The 24,586-nt window shown below is 41.5% G+C and overlaps 1 protein-coding gene across 4 annotated transcripts in view; it reads left to right on the forward strand.

The window, feature by feature from the left end:
* The window catches only part of LRMDA (leucine rich melanocyte differentiation associated), a 1,194,775-nt gene that overhangs the window by 317,567 nt on the left and 852,622 nt on the right, over positions 1 to 24,586 (forward strand). Inside the window, exon 1 of one of the 4 annotated variants that reach the window (XM_061405857.1) lies at positions 4,891 to 12,852. The exons of 2 other annotated variants lie outside the window; for them this stretch is intronic. In XM_061405857.1, coding sequence (XP_061261841.1) covers positions 12,647 to 12,852 — 206 coding nt within the window. In that variant the 5' untranslated portion in view covers positions 4,891 to 12,646. Of the gene's footprint in view, positions 1 to 4,890; positions 12,853 to 24,586 lie in introns of those variants that run through there. One more of the 4 variants, XM_061405855.1, reaches the window with a different exon arrangement.

The raw sequence follows: 24,586 nt of genomic DNA on the forward strand, positions 1-24,586 counted from the left end.
AAGACTCTGAATAGCCAAAGCAATCATGAGAAAGAACAACAAAGCTGGCAGTGTCACACCTTCTGATAAAATGTAGTAATCAAAACCCTGTGGTACTGGCATAAAAACAGACACACAGACCAAAGGAGCAGAATCACAAGCCCAGAAATAAACCCATCCACATACAGACAAGTAGTATTTGACAAAGGGCTCAAGAATACTTACAGACTTCCCTGGCGGCTCAGATGGTAAAGAATCCACCTGCAATGCAGGAGAGCCAGGTTTGATCCCTGGATGGGGAAGATCCCCTGGAGAAGGAAATGGCAACCCACTCCCATATTATTGCCTGGAAAATCCCATAGACAGAGGAACCTGGTGGGCCACAGTCCATGGACTTGCAAAGGGTCGGACACGACTGAGCGACTGAGCATAGTTCATAGTTCAAGAATACTTAATGGAGAAAAATAGTTCAATAAATGGCGTTGGAAAAACTGGATATTCAAGTGCAAAAGAATGAAACTGGAGGCTTATATTATTTACTTACAAAAGTTCCTTGATACTGATCTTGGCAATGACTTCATGAGTATGACATGAAAAGTACAGGGGGCAAAAGCAAAAATCTGTAAGGAGAACAGTATCAAACTAAAAAAAATCCCTGTTTTCTTCTTTTGAACAACAAAAGAAATCAACAAAATGAAAAGGCAGCTTATGGAATGGGAGAAAATATTTGCAAACCACTTATCTGATAAGGGGTTAGTATCCAAAGTATATGAGAAACTTAGAACTCAGTAACAAAAAAGCAAATAATGCAATTGAAAAATTTACAAAGGACCGGAATAGACATTTTTTTTCCCCAAAAAAGTATTCAGATGGCCAACAGGTACATGAAGAAGTGCTCAACGTCAATAATTATCAGGAAAATGCAAATCAAAACCACAAGAATGGCTGTTATCAAAAAAATAAGTGGTAGCAAGAACATGGAGAAAAAGGAGCTCTTCTGCACTGTTGGTGGGAATGTAAATTGGTTCAGCCACTATAGAAAGCAGTATGGAGGTTCCTTGGAAAATAAAAATTGAACTCACATATGACCTAGTATCTGCACCTCTGCATATATATCCAAAGGAAATGAAATAACTACCTCGAAGAGATATTGGCACCCTTGTGTTCAATGTGACATTATCTATAATAGCCAAGATGCGGAAACCTAAGTTATTGATGGATGAATGGGAAAAGGAAACGTGAGAATATACGTGTGTATATATGTAAATGTATATATGCATATATTTATATATGTGCATTATAAACATATATGTATATAAATATTATTCAGCCATAAGAATAAAGAATTCTTGTCATTTGTGACAAAAGGGATGAACCTTTTCGGCATTTTGCTAAGTGGAATAAACCTAAGAAAAATACTATATGATCTCACTTTATGTAAAATCTAAAAAAAAACTGGACTCATATAAACAGTATATATTGGTTGTTGGCAGAGGTGGTCTAGTGGGGGAAATGGGTGAAGTAGTCAAAAGGTATAAACTTCCAATTATAAGATGAGCAAGTTATGGGGATGGAATGTACATCCTGGTGACTATAGTTAACAATACTATATTATATATTTGAAATTTGGTGAGAAAGTATATATTTAAAGTTCTCCACACACACACACACATACACACACTCACACACATAAATTAAAATGATGTGAGGTGATCAGTGTGTTAACTAACCTTCTTGTGTTCATAATTTTACAATACATATATTAAATCATAAAGCTTCTTTACCATCTGAGCCACCAGGGAAGCCCAGACTTGTAATATGTTGTATGCCAGTTATATCTCCATGAAGCTGGGGGGAGGGATAATTTATTCATAAAATATTAATTATACCCTTATTTAGGGGATCATTTCGGGTGCTGTGAGTACAGAAACAAGTTACTGTCAAATCACTGTGTGCTCGTTGACTCTGAATGTTTGTTGGGTACCTGCTCTTTTGTAGGCATAGTGCTCCTTGTTGGGATACTAAAGTGATTAGAGACATAGATTTTGTTCCCATGGCTGCTGTGCCATGTTGCCACGCAGCTACTGTCCTGCAGGAGTGCCTGTCCACTCAGTATGCTGATCAATGAATCTTGGTATCAGAAAATACGGTGAAGGGAGTGCCTGGAATTAGGAGAAGAAATGTTAGCGATTTAAGGCATTTACCAAGCATTTTTCATTCTTTTTAGGTTTTGGCTCAAATAATCACCTTCTCATAGAAGCCCATCCTGGCCACTTGATTTTGTACTACAGTCTCCACTCTTTGAAGTTCCTGATCCTCGTATTCTGGTCTTTTTATTCTTCCCTTACTACTGCCTGTTACCACTGATTACTTTCCAACATGTGATATAATTTACTTATTTATTGAAATTTTTGGAGATGATTCGTGTACCTTGTGCTAAAATACGTGTTCCACAAAGGCTGAAATCTTTGCCCTCCTTGTTCAGCAATGTATCCCAAGTGCCTCAAAGTGTAGTGGGCACTTGAAAGATATTTGTTGAATGGATTAATAAGTGACTGCATGACTGAGGCATAGAGTGTTATTACACTGTTGGAGGACACTTGGTGTATTATTCAGTAAGTCATTAATCTTGAGACATTGATGGGCATTAACCTACTAATGTGAAAGTCTTTTGTTTTGAGGGGTGATGATGTGTAATGGCAAAACAAGATGTATTTTCTTTGGTAAAGTATGGCTGACCCCCGGGTAATTCAGCATCTAGCTTTGCTCAGGGAAAGCCCTCAGCTGTTGACTTGGTTAAGTTGGGCTGAGCCGTCAGAAATATCTTTGCTTCATATAAATTTTAGGATTACTTGTTCCTAGTTATGTAAAAAATGTCTTGGGTAATTTGATAGAGATTGTATTAAATCTGCAGATTGCTTTGGGTAGTATGGCCATTTTAACAATATTAATTCTTCCAATCCAAGAGCATGGGATATCTTTCCATTTCTTTAAATCATCTTCAGTTTCCATAATTAGTGTTTTGTAGTTCTCAGGATATGTCTTTCACCTCCTTGGTCAGGTTTTATCCTTAAGTATTTTTTTTAATGCAATTTTAAAGGGGATTATTTACATTCCTTTTGTGGTATTTCATTGATAGTGTAAAGAAAGGCAGCCAATTTCTGTATGCTAATCTTGTGTTCTGCCAGCTTACTGAATTTGTTGATCAGTTCTAGTAGTTGTGTGAAATCTTTAGGATTTTCTTTATATAGTATCATATCATTTGCATATAATGACACTTTAATCTCTTCCCTTTCAATTTGATTACCTTTTCTCTTTACTCCTTTGTACAACAAATAATCACCAACAGCACATCATCCAGCCCAAACTCTTCGATTAGTACTGATGTGTTCTTTTGACGAGGGTTGCTGTGATGTGTTGTGTGTTGACTCTAGGCTAGCCACCCTGAGAGCCCCGTGCTCCTGCATGATGCTCTGACTTGAGCTGCAGGTCCCATATTTCCTGGTCAAAAACTTCTCTTCATATTAACTCAGTATACTTTTAATTTTGTTGAAATAAAGTGTTTCTCCTCTCTTGGTCTTGTATGATGTGGTTATACTTGCCACCAGGCAATAGAAGGTGCTATAAGCTGTCCTCTCAGCTGAGATTCCCAGTTTTCCCCTGTGCCCACTCTGAAGCATCATGCCCTAAATCCATGAACCTACTCACGTGTTTGTGAGATGCAGAAAGCCTGATACACACAACTTCTTAGAAAAAGCTTGTACCTTTGATCACTGTAAGTTGCTTACACGTTAATTGTAAACTGTGTATGTGTGTGTGTGTGTGTGTGTGTGTGAGAGGGCAGGTAGGCAGATGGGCAAGACTGGAGAGAGGGTGGCCAAGAGTAATTCTAAGGGACCAAATACATCAGCTTCCTCCCCAAACTCTCCTCCTTGTTTAGTAAGTGAAGACACATGAAAGTGGAACATTTGGCGCTTTGCACCAATATTATGGTGTAAAATTATAGTTAGGAATATTGTGTAAAAATTGTAATAGTTTGCAGTTATAGCTATGGTGAGAACAGCAGGCAAGACTATAAGCTTTAATTTATGTTGTGCTTTGGACATTTTTCAGAAACTATTTACCCATTACCTCTTAGGTCAGTGGCCTAATAATGCAACAAAGCACTTTTTGAAATTGCAGATAATTTTCAGTGCTCAGATCTCTGTGTAGTATTGATGGGGAGGGTGGTTGATTAGGACCTTGGGAATTGTGCTTGATGGGAACAATCTGGAAGGAGTGAAAAATTATTAAACACACACAGCGGGAGATGGAGGATTTACCATTGTCGTGCGGTGCTATTAATTCTCATTGCTCGGTACAGCGGCTTGATTGCATACTGTGAATACTGTTTATTGGAGAATGGGTACAATTTTGCTGCAGTTGTTGTAATGTAATACTAAATGCTAATTAGGCTTCTAACAATAATTAGAACCTCTTGCCAGACTTAGAAATAGAAACACTCAATTGAATTTACAGAAACAAAGACCTTTAAGCTATGCCAGTAGCAGCGTCGACTTCAAAAGTTTTTTACGTTTTTAGTTACAGAATTGCCAACACATATATTTTTTTTATGGTGTGCATAATGAGTTCATTTATGTTCTCAATAGGATTATTTTTAAAATGAGATAAAGCAAACCTCCTCCTCCCCATCTGATGAAGAAAACCTACAAACACAGGTATAAACTGAAATGCACCTTTGTTACCATGCAGATGGCAAGTGCAGCGCTCCTGGGTGTGTGGGGAAGGCGGGACTGGGCTGGGAGCTTGGCTGATGGGGGTTTTAGCTCCATTGTGGATTCTTTTCCCTTGAACCCATCCATGTCCCCTCTCTACACAGACACACACACACAGACACAGACACACACACAGACACAGACACACACACACACACACCAGTTATCACCTGATTACCTGAGTTATTTCACTCTTTTTAGCTGCTTTGCTTTGTCAAACTTCTCAAGTCTACCAGGATGGCAGAACTCTCAGCAAAGTAGGGAGTATGTCAGGTTGAGCTGTGAGCAGTAATTAGCTGAGAATTTCCCTGGCATTCTTTGGGGCTTGTGGTTTTACCGCATCACTGCTGGGCTGGAGGCTTGGGTGGCTCCCAGAAATGTGGCCATGGACAAGTCAAGAAGGTCAGCAGGACCTGGATGTGTTTTCTTGGCCATGGACACTGTTGCAGCTTGTGACCTGGGTTTGTTTGGCAGCACTTGACTACGGCCTTTGTTGTTGGGGTCTCAACACTATATTTAATTTCCTCATCTTGTTTTGTTTTGAAACCCAGAAGTACAAAAACTTAAGCAAACTTCATTGAACCTCCCTTGGGTAAATACATCACGTGAAACAATGGAGAATGCCTCCCCTCCTTTTAATTTTAACCCAGCTGAAGTTGATGAGCTGGTCTTTGGTGTGAATAATTAGCTGCTTGACATGATGTATCATGTTACCCTTTTGTCTGGAGCCATCAAGGTAATAGAAATAGAATCCTGAAGCCCTATTCTGAAACAGTATTAAAACAATGTAAGCTCTGCTGCTGTGCAGGTGCCAACTTTCTGGTTAAAGTGAGTTCTCACAGGTCTCACTGGCTATGGGGAAACAGGTTTTATGACGGAAACACTGGAAGCCCGGTTTTGTGCCAGCCTCCAGCATGAAGCATGGCTAGCAAAGAAGCAGTTTTTGATGACTCTCTGGTTTTGGTTAGAGTGGTCATTTATAGAAGCTGTTAAATACAGTAAAGAAAAAGAATGTTCATAGAAACTTCCATTTTCATGCCTTTCTTAATATTTCACCAAGTTCTCATCCAACTTAACTCCTTCCCCCAATTAAGGGAATCAATCATTCCTGCCCCCAGCCCCACCCTCCTCTGGTAAATTTTTGTGGTTTTTGGGGTTATTGTGTGGCCTCCTTTGAGTTCCTTTCATTTTTGTTTTTGACCTTCTCCACTTGTCTCCTCCTTACCAAGTGCTCCCCCTACTGGTGGGGCCTTTGCCCTGTGGGTGGGCGTGTGCATGTGCTCCTGGCTTTAGTTGTGTGGCCTCCTTGTGACCCACTGGCCTGTAGCCCGCCAGGCTCCTCTGGCCATGGGATTTCCCAGGCAAGAATAATGGAGTGGGTTGCCATTTCCTTCTTCAGGGGATCTTCCTGACCCAGAGATCAAACCCAAGTCTCCCACGTTGCAGGCTGAGCCACCGAGGGCCCCAAATCAGAGCTGCTTATTCAGGTTACCCAAGCCAGGTTCTTTTCTCAGAAATAACGTGATCCATGTTCTTTCTCTACTTCTCATTGGGTTGAGAGAAGTTTCTCTTTCTTTGTGTCTCTTTTGGATTCCCTGTGGCCTGTATGAATTTGGTGACATGACTTTGATTCTGTCCTCTGCCTGATTATTACACAGTGGTGGTGGGGGGGTCTCATTGTTTAACTGGGAGAAGGTCAACTGTTTATAGTGATCTCCTGATTTCACACCAGATCATATTCAGGGTGGAAGAGGGCATCAATCAATAATCAATGACCCCAAATCCTTGACTCCAGTGGCCAACTGCCTCCGTGCCCAAGAGTGCCGCATGAGGTAAAGCAGCCCAAACCCGTGTTCGGTCCTAACGGGGTTAAATCCAGCTCCGTGACTGGAGGCGGGCGGCGTACATTTGCCTGTCTGGCAGGTTCTACGAAGTATGCCAGTGAAATTTCTAAGGAGGCACTGTGGGAGCATTTTGGTTGGCATTTGAGCAAGCATTCTCGATTGCCAGAGGTGCTCACGGTGTGGCGGTTTCCCTTTCCGAGGAGACAGTTTTGCTCACGCTGGTCTGCAGAGCGTCTGTGAAAGATGGGGCCTGAGCGAGTCCCATGCTCGCTTTCTCTTTTATGGTTACATTTTTCTCGTTCACAAGTCAGTGGCACCTGCAAATGGAAGGCTCGCTGAGGTAGCACCTGGCTGATTAGCAACGTGTGCTTGGTCCCGCGTCACACACTGCCCGTTAAATCACCTGCTCTCCTGCGGGGGCCCCGCGGCCGCCGCCCAGGGGCCGGCGGAGGTCACTCCAGCATGGCGGCCGCGGCCTGTGTTTTCCCACAGCCTGTCACATGTGGCCGGCCCGGCGACTTTGACAGAGTACCGCAGGGTGACCTGGTAGTCTCGGGTCAGAGTGAGAGAAATTGGTGTTGTACTAAGATGTATGTTAATACATATATTATTTATATGGGCATTAGCGAATGCTATTGTTGCCTCAGCACAAACCCAGGCCCAGGGATTGGCCTTGGGGGTTCGGCAAAGCTCACTTTCTCATGTTTCCCCCCCACTCCCTCCTCGCTCATGAATAATTAAAAACTTAAATTACTTGCCATGTACAAAATTCATATGCTGGGGAAAATAGCTACATGAAAATTAATTTTCTGTTCTGTGAGACTGACGGGAAATCAATTAATCTTGATGTATTATTTTATGCAGAACAGGGTGCGAGAACCTGCAGAGAGAATGACTACAGCTGTTCTTGTTGGTCGGGCCATATATTATCGTTGGCGGGTTTGACAGCTTCTGAAGGAAATGGCTGAGGGGTATCAGGCAGGTGAATCAACTGTAAAAATTTATTGGAGGATACAAACTGTTTCCAGGGGACTGATATAAAACTCACACTTGAGAACTGAAGTATTGAATGTTTTTGTGACTGAAGCAGCTTGTTGTCAATATTTATAGCTTTTCTCTTTGTTACATGTCCTATTTGTTTGATTAACTAGTCAGATGTTAGTGTCTGTCTGTAATTTATCTGTTGTGCCTTCTGTAGCATTTTTGATACATAAAGATTTACCACTAGATAAATAAGGCGGCTCACACAATGCAATATGCTAAATAAAATGACAGAGCTGTTTACAGCATGTTACAAGTTTTATAACTCACGAGGTAGATCAGTAACTTTTGTTTACGGGTGTCACAGTTAGTTGAAACCTGTCTCAATGTATTAACTACTATGGGGGTAAACAGGGCCCTCTTAAATAAGCAGAGATTATAATCAACACATACCTCATGGTAAATCATTTAAGAGGCTCTGTAAAAACATTTATGTACAGCCATACATTATGCATACATTTCTGAAATAAAATAAAATAAATGTGTGCTTTTAGAATAGGATGTAGTTACATTCCTTTGCCTTGCCGTCGTCATCAATTTCCCCCATGGATGATGGAGGTGCGGTGTTCAGACAAATGCTGATGCAGACAGACGGGAGCAGGCTGGCGAGGGGTGGTGGCTGGCAGGTGACTTCAGGAAAGGCTTCTGGGAAAGCTTGTGTATGCCGGGGGCATTACCGGGCAGCATGGTGGCTGGTGGGGCTGGGCAGTCACAGCTGCTCATCCTCCTTCAGCCCTGAGGTGGGTCCTTGAGGCTGATCACATGGCCTTTCGGGAGCCCCTGCATGATCTGTGGATCTAGGGGGACCCCATGAGAGACCCCAATGTACGGAATGCTTCACCAAGAGACCCCGTGTGACTACCTGCTTCTCATCTGTCACCAGGCAAGGTGGGGGCTAAGAAGCAGGAAGACTGTTGGCCTCCTAGGAGATTGGCATGGGCACCAGGGTGCCCTCATCCCTACATCAAGGGTCGAATAGTTATCTTGTGCTGGGTGGGGTACTCTCCAGATGTCAGGCTCAGGGAGTTGCAACTAAGAATTCCAACTCCTATTGGTCAGTGTCAGACCGCACTCAGCAAATAACCTTTGAGACAGATGACATGATTTGTTATTCAGTTGCTAATAATTCATAAACGGCTTTCATTAATAGGACTTAATGTGGAGGACATTATGACAGTTTACCACCTTTCTCAATAGAAGAATAGAATGGGTTGTGAGAGGCACACTGAGGGTACCTTGCATTGGTCTACTCTTTTTTCTCTTTCTGAAGCCTCTCATATATGTGGAATATAATAAATCAGGATATTAAGATATGTTTGCTAATTTATAAGAGGGACTTTTTTCGTCTAACCAGTTTGAGGGCAGTGGTTGGGGGTGGCTCTGTAACAAACTACCACAAACTTAATGGCTTGACATTTATTTATTTAATGTTTATTATCTGTAAGGGAGGCAGTCTTGCCTAGGTTCTTGGGTTAGGTCTTTTAAGGCTGAAATCAAGATGCTTATCAAGATGCATTTTTCACCTGGAGAGTCTGTGAGCTCAACTTCTGAGCTCATTCAGGGAGTTGGCAGAATTCAGTTTCTTATCTTTGCAGGACTGAGGTCTTCATTTTCTTGGTGGCTGTTTGCTTGAGTTCACTCTGAGCTTCTGGAGAATATTCTCAGGCTCTTTCCTCAGGTCCCCCTCTCCCCCCGCGCCACTTCTTCAAGTAAGGTCCATCTCCTATTGATGCCTCCTTACACATCAAGTGGTTCTGACTTTCTCAGAGAAAATCTCTGCTTAAAAAAAAAAAAAAGCTCACATGATTGGATTATCTAGTTAATTCTCTATATCTTACAGCCAATCGATGAGTAAGTTAACTGTAGCTGCAAATACACTTTTACTATTTGACATAATCATGGAAGTACAACCATAGGGCAAAGATTGTGGAAGTCATCCTCAAATACTATCTACCAAGGAGTATTTGCTGTGATGTTTATGATGTGGATTTTTAGAGCAGTGCTGTTCTTAGTCTTTTTTGCCTGATGTACTCTGCATATAAGTAAATGGGGTGACAATAAATATAAGCAGGCTTGACATACTCCTTTCCCAATTTTTAACCAGTCCATTTTCCCAAGGTCCATATAATCAAAGCTATGGTTTTTCCAATAGTCATGCACGGATGTGAGGATTGGACCCTAAAGAAGGCTGAGCATCAAAGAATTGATGCTTTCAAACTGTGGTACTGGAGAAGACTCTTGAGAGTCCCTTGAGGGATCAAACCAGTCCATCCTAAAGGAAATCAACCCAGAGTATTCTGGACTGATGCTGAAGCTGAAGCTCCAGTACTTTGGCCACCTGATGCAAAGAGCTCACTCATTGGGAAAGACCTTGATGCTGGGAAAGATTGAGGGCAGGAGGAGAAGGGGGTGACAGAGGATGAGATTGTTGGATGGCATCACCAACTCAGTGGACTTGGATTTGAGCTAACTCCAGAAGATAGTGAAGGACAGGGAAGCCTGGCATGCTGCAGTCCATGGGTCGCAGAGTTGGGCACAACTTAGGGACTGAACAACAACAGTTCTTAGTCTTTACCTTTCTTTTTGAACCCACAACCTGGCCTGGAAAGAAGAGGGCCAGCTCTGTGGGTTCTGTCAACAAATACATGTGGAATGCCTGCTATACATAGTGAGCCCTATGGGCAGGAGCTAAAAATCTCTGTAAGATATACATTTCCGTACTCTCTCCACAACAAAGCTTTTCATACACATACACTCATCCTGTGAGATCATTAACCAATCAAGGCACTTAAGGACAGGTGCAAAGTGAAGTGGCCTGGAGTGGGAGGGTAAACCCCTGCAAAGTGAAGTGGACAGGAGAAGGCTTCAAGGGAGCAAGTGGTAAGCAAGCTGTGAATCAGCCACACAGTTGGACTAGCTGGAGAGGAAGGGGCCAGGGCACAAAAGTCGCAGAGAGGTTACTGTTGGGGAAGCAGTGGGAAGTTAAGTGGAGGTGGAGTAGGGAGTCTTTTCCCACTTTTGATTAGACCTCTACCCTCTTTTGGAGGTGGGTGGAAGGTGCACTGCTGTTGATGATGTTCACCCGAAGGAGGACAAAGAAATCACGTGACATTCCTTACTCTTAAAGAAGCGTCCCAAAGGATCTACACTCTCCATCCTTGCTGACAAGCCTTGTGGTGAGCCTCGCTATTCCTGGGGTACAGGGTACTCAGTGTGATAACTCGGTGTGTACCAAAGGTTTGTAGTCTGGGCTGCATGATATAATCCCATGGGAAGCTTTGAAAAAAATTTACTAATGCTCAGAACAAAATTGTTCTGGATGGGGTGGGAGATCAGCGTTTTATTGAAAAGTTCTCTGGGAGGTTTTAATGCCACTCAGGCAGGGTGAGAACCACTTTACCGTCTTACAGGTATGCACAAAGTGCTGGGGGATCCCTGCTGTTCTCTGTGTATACGAGGTGACTTTGGAAGTGGGGCCTTGAAACTTGAGAAGGACTTCACCGAGTTGACAGCGGGGATGGGACGTTTCAGGAGAAGGGGGAAGGAGGTTTACAGTCTGCATGGAGACTAGTGAGAGCCCAATGGTTCATGCACAATAGAATTGGGATGAGGCTGCTGAGAAACAAAGCCAGAAGGATGGATCCGGGTGAACCTTGAAATGAGTACACTTGCATTTTGCAAACAAAACAAAACAAAACAAAGCAAATCCCTTTACTCTCAAGGCTTTGTGTTGATCCAACTTGACCTTCCCCTACAAGTTAATCCAAATGACTGAGGTTTGACTCCCATGTTCGGTTTCTCCAGGACTGGCTTTGATTTTTCTCAGAAGTAGAGCTGGTGTTTATTCTCCTAGCAGCTCTGTGTACACACACTGCCCATGGAACTGCCTGAGCTGAGCTGTAGTCCCTCTGAGAACTGCTTCCTGTTTGGTCTGGTATCTCCTAAGCCTGCCTTTCTTTCTTGCAGTCTGTAGTTGTAGAAATATGCAGTATTTGAAGTTTGGAGGAGATCAATTTTTCATCCTTTCTTTAGTGGGGTGAAGAATATTTCAAACACCACTGGAGACCAAAGAGCTCTGAGAAGTTTTGAAAAAGCTTGGGAAATAGGCCACATGCTTCACACTTCATTTTCTTTTCCCTCTCTTTTTTCATTGTTTTACTTAATTAAAATATTGTAATGCAAGAAGGAGAGATGAGGCAAATATTTAGAGAAAGGAAAGGAAGTGGGTTCATTTTTAAACTGACTTGAAGCAGGCATGGCGTTCATTATTTCATGGTTTGAAATAATTCTGAGTGTTTAGTAAGGTAAATCCCGAAATGTTCTTCCTGCCTGTGAGGCGATAAAAACTGAGCTGGAGCCGGATTGTTCCTGAAAACCCTCGCCAGCGTGCCCCGCCCCCACCCCCCCCCATCTCCCTCTCCCAAACCAATGGAAAAATTGGAACATTTTTGGGTCCAAGTTTCACAGATGTTAAGCATTTTGTGATATTACTTAGGGGGTTTCCTGAGCTACATTAAAGTTGAACCACTAGGGTGTTGAAACAGTTGGGCCCATAATAAATAAAATATACATGAAAAGGAATTGCGAGACATTGGCTGTTATGTGCTGGTGACAATTAGGTTACTGCTTTAAAAAATACATATCCTGGACACATCTACAGGAGTTTTTTAGGGAATTTTGAGTAGAAGCAGAATAAAGGCAGTTGGTAATTTCTCTGGTTGCCTCTGGCAGGTGGACATAATTTAACAATACCCGTCAGATATGACAAATTGTTTGTGAGTTACATTAGGGCCTTAATAAGATCACATCTGTTCATATATCCTCCTTAACCACAGAGCCTGATTTAGAGAGTTTTCATACTGGTACAGTATTGTTGTTTAAATATTTAGAGGGGTCTAGACATGTATCATAAAAGAATAGACTCTTGTGTATAAAAACACAGCCCTTTTATTCTCAGTGTTTTTGCTTTCACGGACCTGCATCATTCTCTCAACTCGAGTGAACCACATGTTGCTCCTGAGAGCCAGGAAACATATTTCATCCCCTGTTGGAGTTAGCATCTTAGAGCTGGAAGAGGCCTTAGAGACCATCCTCCACTTCCCCTCCTTTTCAGGGTGGGATCTGAGACGGAGGCTGAGTACGGGACTTGTTGAGGGATTCTCACCACACTTGTGGCAGAGCCAGAGTGAGGACTTAATCTGCCAATTTGTACGGTAAGTCCCCTACATAAAAACCTTCAGGTTGTGGACTTTCGAAGATAACAAAGGTGCCCCTGTTGCCAACTCTTGTACTGTAACACTGTACAAGATTAAAAATGTAAGATTTTTAAGCTGCACTGTAAGATTAAAAATATTTTCTGTATTTTTTTTGTGTTTGTTTTTTTATGTATTGTTTGTGTGAAAAGTATTATAAGCTTGTTACAGTACAGTATTATGTAGTTGATTTTGTTATTCGGGTACCTGGGCTAACTTTGTTGGACTTAGAAACAAATTGGACTTATGAAGACACTCTTGGAACAGAACTTGTTCATGTGTCTGGGACTTACTGTATTTCTCTGATCCTTCCATTATGCTCAAACTTCACTCCGGGCTAGAGAACGAGGCATCAGTGCAGGAGGACTCGGTTATGAGTCAGTGTCACTAGCGGCTGTAGAGCTCTTCCAGAGGACGTTTCTGGCCACTGGGAGGCCGGGCTCTGTGTCATGGCTTAAACTTCAGGGCCTGCCCACAGCAGTCACTTGCCTGCCCCCTGACACAGGTGAATGCCCGCCCTGTCCGGACCACATCGGACGTGTTCCCGCCTTCACTCGCCCTGTCCCCTTCTGCAGTGTGTGCTGCCTGCTATCTCCAGTTCCCTTCATATCCAGCCTGGAGGGGCTACATTTCACCATGAGGTCTTCCAGCCCACAGCTATTTATTAGGTTGACTCATATGAAAATGCTGGTTTTTAGGTTGAAAATAGTCAAATAATGGCAGTTTCATAAGACTGAATGTAAGCTTAGTGTCTTAAACCCCTGTACCTCTTACTGACCTATTTTACTTACCTTCTTTCTCTCTGTGTATGGGTGTATTTGTGTGTGTATGCATATGTGTTAATCGGAGTGAAAGTCACATAATTGACTTCTTTTTATAATAAACTTTGGAATAACTTTAATTTTATAAGAAAATTTCAAAGTCGGTACAGAGAGTTCCTATAAACCTCTAATTCAGTTCCTCAGTGTTATCTTTTCACATCAGCAGAGTACATTTGTTAAATTTAAGAAAACAGGTTTGTAACCTGATTAACTAAAACCCCAAGCTTTATTTGGATTCCATCAATTTTTCCATAAATGCCCTTTTCCATTCCAGCAGCTGATTCTGCCTCCCAGGTACCGCCTCGTGTTTTGCTGTTGTGTCTGCATAGTCTCCTCTGGTCTATTAATTCAACCTTTTTTATTTTTCATGATCTTGACAGTTTTGAAAAGTACTAGTCAGCTGTTTAGTAGAATGTCTCTCAACTTGGGATGGTCTGCTCTGTTTCCTCATGATTAGATTGGGCTATGGGTTTTCAGGGAAAATATCACCTTAGATGGTTTATTATCCCATTATCTCAAGGGGTCGTGATCTCAACTTTGCTTTTCCTGGTGATGTTAATGTCATCACTTGGTTAAAGCATTTGTTCAGTTGTTGGCCAAGTTTCTCCTCTGTAGAGATACTGTATTCGGTCTCTGTTCATTTTTACATGTCACCACCAGCTAGACTAACAGTTCTTCATTTGGGAGCAGAAGCATGTTAATTCCTTTTGTACCTTTCATTGTACCTAATGTTTTATACAGTGTACATGCTCACAGAAGTTAGTTGAGAGGTCATTAAATTCATGATTTAGTATCAGTCTGGTGGAGGTGTTTTGTTTAAACAAACCAAAACAGCAAAATCCCAGCCCACTGCATTCTCCTTACAACTAGTTTGGTGGTCTTTGTTCCCTGTACTTAAGGGGTAAATTGTAAAATGACTTTAAATATTTTTCATCTAAACTACTATAAAGAAGGGATTACTTGCTGTCTTTGCTAAGATCAGAGTTTTGAGGTCAGAACTCAGGAAAATCTAAGTGTAAATTAGGCATACACGCACACACACACACACACACACATTTTGTAGCTTCTGCTGACTTGCAGCAAGGGTTGTCCCTATATGCAGAGACTCAAAATATTTTTCAGAAGTTTAGATAATTCTTGAATGTGTTGCCCACAGGATTCCTAATGGTGCAAAGAATTGCCACTGTGAATGCAGTTATCAATCATTTTTAAGCTATTTATCTATAAAGATGTTTTGCAGGGCATGGGTGCCATGCTTTTGAGGGACTTAAATCTGATATGGCACTTGAAGCTTTTAGGACCTAAACTAAAGGAAAGCAAGAATATTATATTAGAGTTGAAAACTAAATGCTGTAAAAGTCAGACAAGAGGGGAGAGGGAGTAGTTCTTTTACAAATCCCTTTGACAGAGACCTTACCAGCTGGCCTTGTAGGGTTGATTCTTCTTTCTGCTGTGATTGAAAAGTTGGTATTCTATTCTGATGATTTAACCTTGGTTTGAAAGTTACACACAGGAATTAGTATCCCCTGATTTATTACTCTATTTAAAGAGGTTTCTTCTTTTTATTTTAATTTTTTTTAATATGGGTGAAAAAATTCTGGCTTTTCAACAGTGTAGAATTAGTTCATGCTAGTTTTTCAATCTGAGAGTCTCATGATAGCTACACTTGCTTCATGCTTTATAATGTAATTTAATTTTTCATAACTTTCTTTTATTAGCTGCAAAGTAGGTTTAGAAAAAATAATTAGATTATGAGGTTAAACCATAGTTAAGATAAAAATGATGGTTCAATAAAAATAATGTTCAATAATTCCTATCTTCTGAAATAAAATACAGCCACTAAAAGATTTAATTATGGTTTTATTCAAGTAAATTTTGCCTCTACACTGAAAATACTCAAGAAAGAAACCCCAAGAAAGGCACTTGGTTAGTGTGAAAAAAGTAGTATAATATATAGAATTGTAATTTATGAGATAGGATAGGAGCCAGACTTGAGAAGGAGTAACGCACCCGAGTGGCTTGTCTTCCATGGAAGGGGATGCACTGAGATTATTTGAGTTGTTGTGGTGAGACTCCTAAGCCTGGTCTGACTTTTTATGTGCAAAATTGTGAGTTTTCATTTGGATAATCTTGGAATGCAGTGTCCCTTCATTAAAATGATCTGAAAATCACCACCAGATATTTCATAGTCACAGGGTCCTAAAATACTATGGGTAGAAGATGCTCCAAACTCTAATCCTATGTTTTACTTTAGAAGCAAGGAAAGCCCCAAAGGGTCAGGTAGCTTTCCTGAACTCACCGTGTAGATGACAGATCTTCAGGGCCTCCATCTAGTGTTTTCTCCATTACATTGGATTGCCATTAGGACTGAATTTTTTTGATTAAATAACTTTTCTCAAAGTAAAGCATGAATGTGATTTAAAGAGTCAAATAATATCCTTATGCTTAAGACTTAGATGAAAATGAGTTCCACTCCATGTCCTATTCTTCCTTAGCTCTGAATCCTTTCCCAACAGGAAACCACCTTGAATTTTTTAAACTTATCTTTGGCAATGGCACCCCACTCCAGTACTCTTGCCTGGAAAATCCCATGGGCAGAGGAGCCTGGTGGGCTGCCATCTATGGGGTCGCACAGAGTAGGACACGACTAAAGCAACTTAGCAGCAGCAGCAGCAGCTGCTGCTGCTACTTAGCTTCATACTCAGATATTTAAATAGAGGCTTTTACTGTTCTTTAGCAATTTAAGAAAATAAAATAGACATCTATCAAAGTTGTTTTCCCTTATATTTCCTTTACACAACTGAAGTTGTACATTCTTTTGCAACTTGCATTCTTTTGCAATTCTTGCCATCCCATTATAGAAATTCTATTTATTTAGCAAACATTTAGGGCTAAACTTCTCATTGTTTACAACCTGAGGGGTAGCATGAAATGCCAGCCGCTGTCTGGCTCAAGGTGACTCCGTCGTTTTCCTGGTTATGATTAGAGTTCTTTTAATTCAGTGTTTTTCAAGGTGGGAGTTGCAGCCTGTTAGCTGTAAAATCAGTTTAGTGGGGTGTAGTCAACATTATAAAAATAGAAAAGAATTGAAAATATCAGAGTTCAATTTTTAAAATGTTTGATATAACTTTCATTTTTAAAATAAAGCCATTAAGAGGTTTAATTATGGCACATAATTAGGATAAATATTGGTTTATGAAGCTTTCATACTAGATATACACATTTGTGGGTATATACACACATACATATACATATCAGAATATTTGTATTCTGTATTTGTATATATACCAGTCAGAATATTTGTATTCTGTATACGTGTGTATGAGCTTCCCAGGTGGTACTAGTGGTGAAGAGCCCGCCTGGCAATGCAGGAGACCAAAGATGCAGGTTCACTCCCTGAGTGGGGAGGATCCCCTGGAGGAGGCACGGTAACCCACTCCATTATTCTTGCCTGGAGAACCCCATGGACAGAGGAGCCTGGAGGGCTACAGTCCATAGCGTCGCAAAGAGTCAGCTGACAGAACTGAAGTGACTGAGCATGCACACTTGTGTATATATGTGTATGTATATATTTTGTATATTGGATCCAAATGTGTTAATTTGAACATATGAAATTGCTATTTCTGTAGGTAAAAGACAAATATGGGGAATTTCATATGGTTTAACCTACTATGTCTTATCTTAGGTCATGGACAAAATATTTGGGAGACATTTAATGTCAATTGTCTTATGCCAAATAATGAACATTGTTTTTTTTTTTTTTTGGCTAAGTTTGATGTTTCTTCATCTTTAAAATAAGAATTACAATTGTTATCTACCTCAAAAAACAAAGAATGGACACAAGGAGACTTTGGGAGATGGTGGGATATGTTTATTACCTTGATTATGGTGATAGAAACTTGGAGTATGGATATGTCTAAACTCATCAAATCATTTATATTAAATATGCAGTTTTTTATGTGTGCTCATTGTATCTTAATAATGATGTTAAATTTTTTTTTACCTACTTCAAAGAAAAGATGTGAAGATGAAATTACTTATGACCCTTTGCCTATAGTAAGTACTTATGGTCATTAACACCATCATCCCTTTACTTACTTCCCTATGATGATCTTTGTTTCTCATTTACTCTTGAGAGATCCTTTTTCAGCCTCATCAAAATTATTACATCCATTGCTTCTCTTCTTATATGGGTACCTCCACTCATCTTCAGTCACAGAATAGTAGAGCATTAGTGGAGACCTTCAAGATTGTGTGCTGAAACCAGTATTGTCCAAAGTGGGATATGCATCTACATTTGTGCAAGATGGTTTGAGATGGCACACAGACAGAGCGTCTGCCGGCATGGGTTCACACAATGGAATTGTGACTTCCTTCTCAATTTGCTTGCAATCCTTTTGGTTCATCCAGGAAAAAGCAGCAGTTTGGTGCTGGTCTCTCTTTAATACCTTCCTAACACTTGGTAAGTTTTTTTTTTTTTAAACAGAGATCAGGTCTTAGGCTCAGAGCCTTCAGTACTCATCTAAGAGCGTTGGCTAGAATTTAATAATAGGATTTTGTTCTCATGTTGCATATGTTGTTGTTGTTCAGTCGCTCAGTCATGTCTCACTCTTTGTGACCCCATCGCCTGCAGCATGCCAGACTTCCCTGTCCTTCACCATCTCCTGGAGCTTGCTCAAACTCATGTCCATCAAGTTGGTGATGGCATCCAACCATCTCATCCTCTGTTGTCCCCTTCTCCTCCCACCTTCAAACTTTCCCATCATCAGGGTCTTTTCTAATGAGTCAGCTCTTGGTGTCAGGTAGCCAAAGTATTGGAACTTCAGCTTCAGCACCAGTCCTTCCAATGAATATTCAGGGCTGATTTCCTTTAAGATTGACTGGTTTGATCTCCTTGCAGTCCAAGGGACTCTCAAGAATCTTCTCCAACACCACAGTTCGAAAGCATCAATTCTTTGGTGCTCAGTCTTCTTTATGGTCCAACTCTCACATCCTTACATGACTACTGGGAAAACCATAGCTTTGACTAGACAGACCTTTGTTGGCAAAGTAATTTCTCTGCTTTTTAATACACTGTCTAGGTTTGTCATAGCTTTTCTTCCAAGGAGCAAGTGTCTTTTAATTTTATGGCTGCGGTCACCATCTGCAGTGATTTTAGAGCCCAAGAAAATAAAGTCTGTCACTGTTTCCATTGTTTCTCCATCTATTTGCCATGATATGATGGGACCAGATGCCATCCATGATCTTTGTTTTTTGAATGTTGAGTTTTAAGCCAGCTTATTCACTCTCCTCTTTCACTTTCGTCAACAGGCTCTTTAGTACTTCTTTACTTTCTGCCGTGAGGGTAGTGTCCTCTGTATATCTGAGGTTATTGATATTTCTCCTGGCAATCTTGATTCCAGCTTGTGCTTCATCCAGCCTGGCATTTCACATGATGTTCTCTGCATATAAGTTAGATAAGCAAGGTGACAATATACAGCTTTGACATACTTCTTTTCCAATTTTGAACTGGTCTCTTGTATGTATGGTTCTAACTGTTGCTTCTTGACATGCATACACATTTCTCAGGAGGCCGTTAAGATGGTCTAGTATTCCCATCTCTTTAATAATTTTCTTTAGTTTGTTGTGATCCACACAGTCAATGGCTTTAGCCTAGTCAATGAAGCAGAAGTAGATGTTTTTCTGGAATTCTCTTGTTGTTTTTTTTTTTTTTTCTGTGATCCAGTGGATGTTGGCAATTTGATCTCTGGTTCCTCTGCCTTTTCTAAATCCAGCTTGAACATCTGGAAGTTCTCGGTTCATGTACTGCTGCAGCCTAGCTTGAATTACATATGTGGATGTGTATATAACTTTTGGATCATTGGCAGATGATATTGGCTTTCATTTTGGAGATGATACAAAATTTCTTCTAATAAATTTGATATCAAAATATTCCACAAATAGTATATGTGGAATAATAGTATATGACTATACCTGAATATAGTCAAATACAGTGTACACTAATCACACAAGTCTAGCCCAGGCTGATTTAATCCTAAATGAAGTCCAAGGAGGTTAAGCAACTAACCCAGCTGAGTGAGAAGCAAAGCTAGGGCCAGCCTTATCTTGGGTGTGTTCTCATCTCTCTCTGTAGTCATTGTGTTAGACTTGACATTCCAGGATGGTGTTAGAGAAAGCCTGTGTTAAAATAATGCGCTGCTTTCCTTCTGATGTGCTTTTTTTGTTTAAGAGTTTGTTGTTTCTGGGGTTTGCCTTGAATCCACTCATGCCTGCAATTCTGATATCCATTCCAGTCTGAGTTGGATCATGGGTAGCTACTTTGAGCTGTCACTGTCTACACGCACCTTATCTCTATTTTTCTCCTACTTGTACAATACTATCCATCTTCCAGTATTGAGTTGTTTTTTGCTTCTTAGATGTCATCTGGGATTGTATCAGATTTACAACCTGGGTCCTTGGTAATAGGAAAATGGCACAGATGGTGTTAAGAGCACTGTGCTGTGTGCTAACTGTTACTGAAGAGGGGTTGACTTTTTCCCCTGGCTCTGTTCTTCTCTATGTAAAATGGGTGGGGCTGGGTAACCTCGAGACCTGTTCATCTTTATCACCCTCTCATCTCATTGTTCATTCATTCTGCAGGTCTTTATTGAGCACCTTCTCTGTGCCAGGAACTTGTTGGAGCAGTTGAGAATGCTGGGCATGTACCAGTGGATGGGAGAATTTACATTCTTGTTGGGGAAGTTTATAGTTGGAGAGGATGATGAATAAATTAAAAAAAAAATTTAAATGGGAAAATTTCCTATGGTCCCAATAAAATAGGAAGGTAGATTAGAGAGTGACTTGGAGGAAGAGGCCTGATTTTGACAAATGGACCAGGAAAGGCCTCTTCAGAAAGGCAACTCTTGAGTAAAGATGCAAGAGAGGCAGGTCAGGCAGAAGGAACAGCAGGAGCAGTGACCCCAGGCAAGTTCAAGGGAGAGAAAGACCAGAAGGGCTGGGTAGGAATGTGGGGAGAGGAAGGCTGAAGGAGGAAAAGGGGGTCAGAGCCAGTTTGGAGATGGTGAAATCTGTTAAGGGGTTTGTATGTGATTCTACATGCTAAGGGAAGCCAATGGAGCCAGTGACAGGTTTTGAGTAGTGGAATGATGGAATCTGGTGTTTTTCAAAACCATGCTGACTGCAGGTTGGAAATCCAGCAAGCAGAAATAGAAGCAGGGGTCCAGTTAGAAGGTCATGGTGGTAACCTCTGAGATTAGATGTGGTGGAGTGAACTAGGGAGTGGGCAGTAAAGACATAAGGAAGTGGAGAGACTCAGGCTGTGTTTTTAATATCAATTGAGTGCTTGCAAGTCGATTGGCTGCAGGAATGGAGGAAAGACAGGAATCAAAGATGAGTCCTAAGATAGTGATGACATTTATGGCTCTGGGAAGACAGAGCTGCTTTTCCCTTTGAGGACCTCCTTGTGCCCTCAATTTGCCTGGTCTGTTTATGCACATTGCTGTGGCTAGCCTCTTCCAGGGAACAAGAGTCGTCCGGTGCCTCTGGCTGCCTTGAAGTCTCTCAAATTCTTCTTTATCAGACCTGCACTCCTCATGCTGAACATTAGGCCTGGGTTATACCTTCTGAGGAGGTGGTTATATCGAGGTCCTAGTGGCCAGGGCAGATGGCACTATTAATTCATGCCTCTGTTATGAGAATTGATGGCCAGTAGCCAGGATGCCATGTTGATATTTATGAATGGTTTCTATGAGGAGTTCAGGCTCTCAAAAAATGCATTGTATTCTGTTTTCCAAGGAAAAGTTGAAGAGCGGCTATTTTTTCCCCCTTTCATTTTCCTCACATATAATACAAGTTGCATTACAATAAATTCAGTCAGTTCAAATATTTTTCATCTGAAAAATTGAATACATTCCTTTTTTTTTCCCGCCTAACTGCAAGGGGTGAACTTTTATATTTTTATGAGCTTTGTTGTTTTTCCTTGTCACAGTTGCTGGTATTAGTTCACTAGTAAGTAATGACTTTTCTGTATTGAGAAAGACAGATGACTTATTAGATGTCAGAGGCCATCTGAAACATTTTCAACTCAGCATTTTTAATAGCTGTTCTTTCTTTGATTTGTTTTCCTTTTTTCTCTTGTTTCCCCTCCTCCAGCTCGCCTGCACTTTTTTGTCCCCCACCCGGCTCCTTTCTCCTTTTCTCCCTCAGTCATCAGCACTTCTGTATATCTTTTGCATGTTTCTGCTGTATCATATCCCCTAGTCCATGGGAACCATAGACAGTTTGTAACTTTTCCTGCAGTCGTACTCCCTGGACTTCTTGCAGAGGACATATGTGGGTTTGAATCTATCCTTTAAAAAAATACACATATGTGTGTGTGTGTGTGTGTGTGTGTGTGTATACACACACTGGATTGTGTCTGGGGCCAGCATATACTCCTGACCTCATGGGCAGCTTCTTTTAATCCTCTGACAGCTGTTTGCTTTGGGGGTCTTTGGATGACCTAAAACAGTCTCTCCTCCCTCCTTTTCATCTACTGTTAACATGGATTCAGTATGTTACTCTACCAGACTCCTTGATTGTCATTTTGTTGTGCTCAGAGTCTCAGGAAAGTCTATTGATTAAATGAACATCATTCAGACAGAAATGTCAGTGTTGGTACAGTCCGCTTATGTAGTAAACATGCATATTGGGTGGGGCAGTATCATGTCGTTATGTCGTTGTACGTAGCACACACCAGGTGTTCCGTGAATATTTGTTGTATTAATGAATGTCCACTTCGATGATAATTAGGAGTTTCAGTGGGTGGGATCATTTTAGGAACAGTGAGTAAGACGGACATTCCTCTAATGGAAACATGCATTCTAATAAGGAAGGAGACACGCAAACAAGATAGACGTCAGAGAGTGATGAGTGCTAGGCTGAGGGTTGAGGAAGGGAGATGTGCTGTTTGTTAGGGAGGGTGTGACCAGGGGGTCAGGGAAAGCTCTGATAAGACGGTGTTGAAGGCTGCGATCTGAGTGACAACAAGGAGCTTGTCAAAGGAAAATCCGGGGAAGGAGAGATTCAGGTCGAGAGAACAGACAGTGCTGAGGCTCTGGGCGGGTATGTTCAGCGTGTGACTGAGGCAGCAGCCCAAACCAGCCCCGTACTGCTGTGGGAAGCGGCCCACTGTGGCATGCTATGAGGTCAGGGAGGTGCACAGAGCCAGACCAGGTGGGACCTTCTGCCCCAAGTAAATCCACACTCCTTAATTTGATTGGCAGTGGGAAGCCTTTCGAGGGTTTTAAGTGGGGGCATGGCTCAAATTTTTAACATATCACTCTGGCTGGTGTGTGGAGAATGGATTGTAGAGAGGCAAAGTAAAAACTGCCATGGTATGTACTGGGTATTTGCATTTTAAGGATTTTTTTTTTTTTTTTTTTTTAAGAATTCACCAGAGCTTTGGATAGGGAGTGTAGCTTGCTTGCTTTTACTCATTGTTGTGCTGAGGAAGAGACTTCTGGTTGCTTCCCTTATTATTATTATTTTTTACCTTATTGATTCTATCCTCTTACTAACAAAATCCTTGGTTTTCAGCTGTGTGTACTGCCACCGCCTCCTCCCTCTCAGCTAGGACCTAGGTGCGGCCATATGAAAATATTATGGGGAACTTCCAGAGAGTTGTTTTAAATGGGATAGGTGTTTCTTTTCTGTTTTCTCCCATTCTGCTGCATGGAACTGGTCGTAATGGCTGGAACACCAGCATTTCTCTTGGATCATGAGGACTAGGGCCACATGCTAGGGATGGCAGAGCATAGCGTTGGAAGGAACTTGTGTCTCTGATGACCTTTTGGAGCTTCCATGCCAGCCCTGGACTGGCACACCTATGGACGTCTTTTGTGTACCTTTGGGCTTCTTTTCTGCAAGAGAGATAAACTTGTATCTTGTTTAGGCCATTGATAATGTACTGTTTTGTTTTTGTTCCAAACGTAATCCTGATACAGGTATTCTTTTGTAAAAGACTTAACAGGATAATGAGAATACTAGTATTTGGGGTTGTCTATGTGCTCATCACTGTTCTAAGTACTTTACAAATGTTTTCCCTTAAATCTCACTAGAATTACTTAGTACTTATACCTAGGACTCCATGGCACAGAAATGTTTAGTAACTGGTCCCAGGTGACAGAGCTAGTAAATTGCAGGACCTGATTTCAGCTCTGGTTCAACTGAGTCTAGACTGTCCCTGCATTACTTTGCTAAACTGCCACATTCTTGGCAATGACTCTGAAAGCTCTTTTTCAATCATTTAGAGGCTAAGGCCAGAGGGGTGATTCAGCAGGCAGATTGGTATCATGTATCTGTCAGGGCAGGCAACTGCTGTAACCAAAGTTCCAGGGCTTAACACAAGAGAAACTTATTTATCACTGACATAAAGTCCAGCTGATTTTGGGGATGGAGAGAGGTTGTGTTCCACACAGTGACTCAGGGACCCAGACTCTTTCTGTCCTTTCCCGCTTCCTTTGACTCCCTTCTCCCCATGACTGGGGCCTTAGAATTCTCTGCTGGAGGCTTTTCACCAGTCAGCACCCAGAGGAAGAGGGAAGATGTGGAAGGGACTCTCTGGGAAGTTTTGATGCGCCAGGCTTGGAGGAGGCATATGTCACGTCCCACCTTCTGTTAGCTGGAGTTCAGTCATACGCAGGGAGGCTGGGAAATGTAGTTCAGTTTCATGCCCAGGATGTAGAATAAATGAACTGGGATGAGCATACAGTAATCTCTGCCCCATGTGGCTGTTAGGAGTTGGGGTTCTGGCATCAGTCCCCTTGCGTTTATATCCCTGCCTTGCTGCTTATTAGCTATGTGACTTTGGGCAAGCCACTTAACCTCTCTTTTAC

The sequence above is a fragment of the Bos javanicus genome, chromosome 28 (genome assembly GCF_032452875.1).
Source record: "Bos javanicus breed banteng chromosome 28, ARS-OSU_banteng_1.0, whole genome shotgun sequence".
Taxonomy (NCBI): Eukaryota; Metazoa; Chordata; class Mammalia; order Artiodactyla; family Bovidae; genus Bos; species Bos javanicus.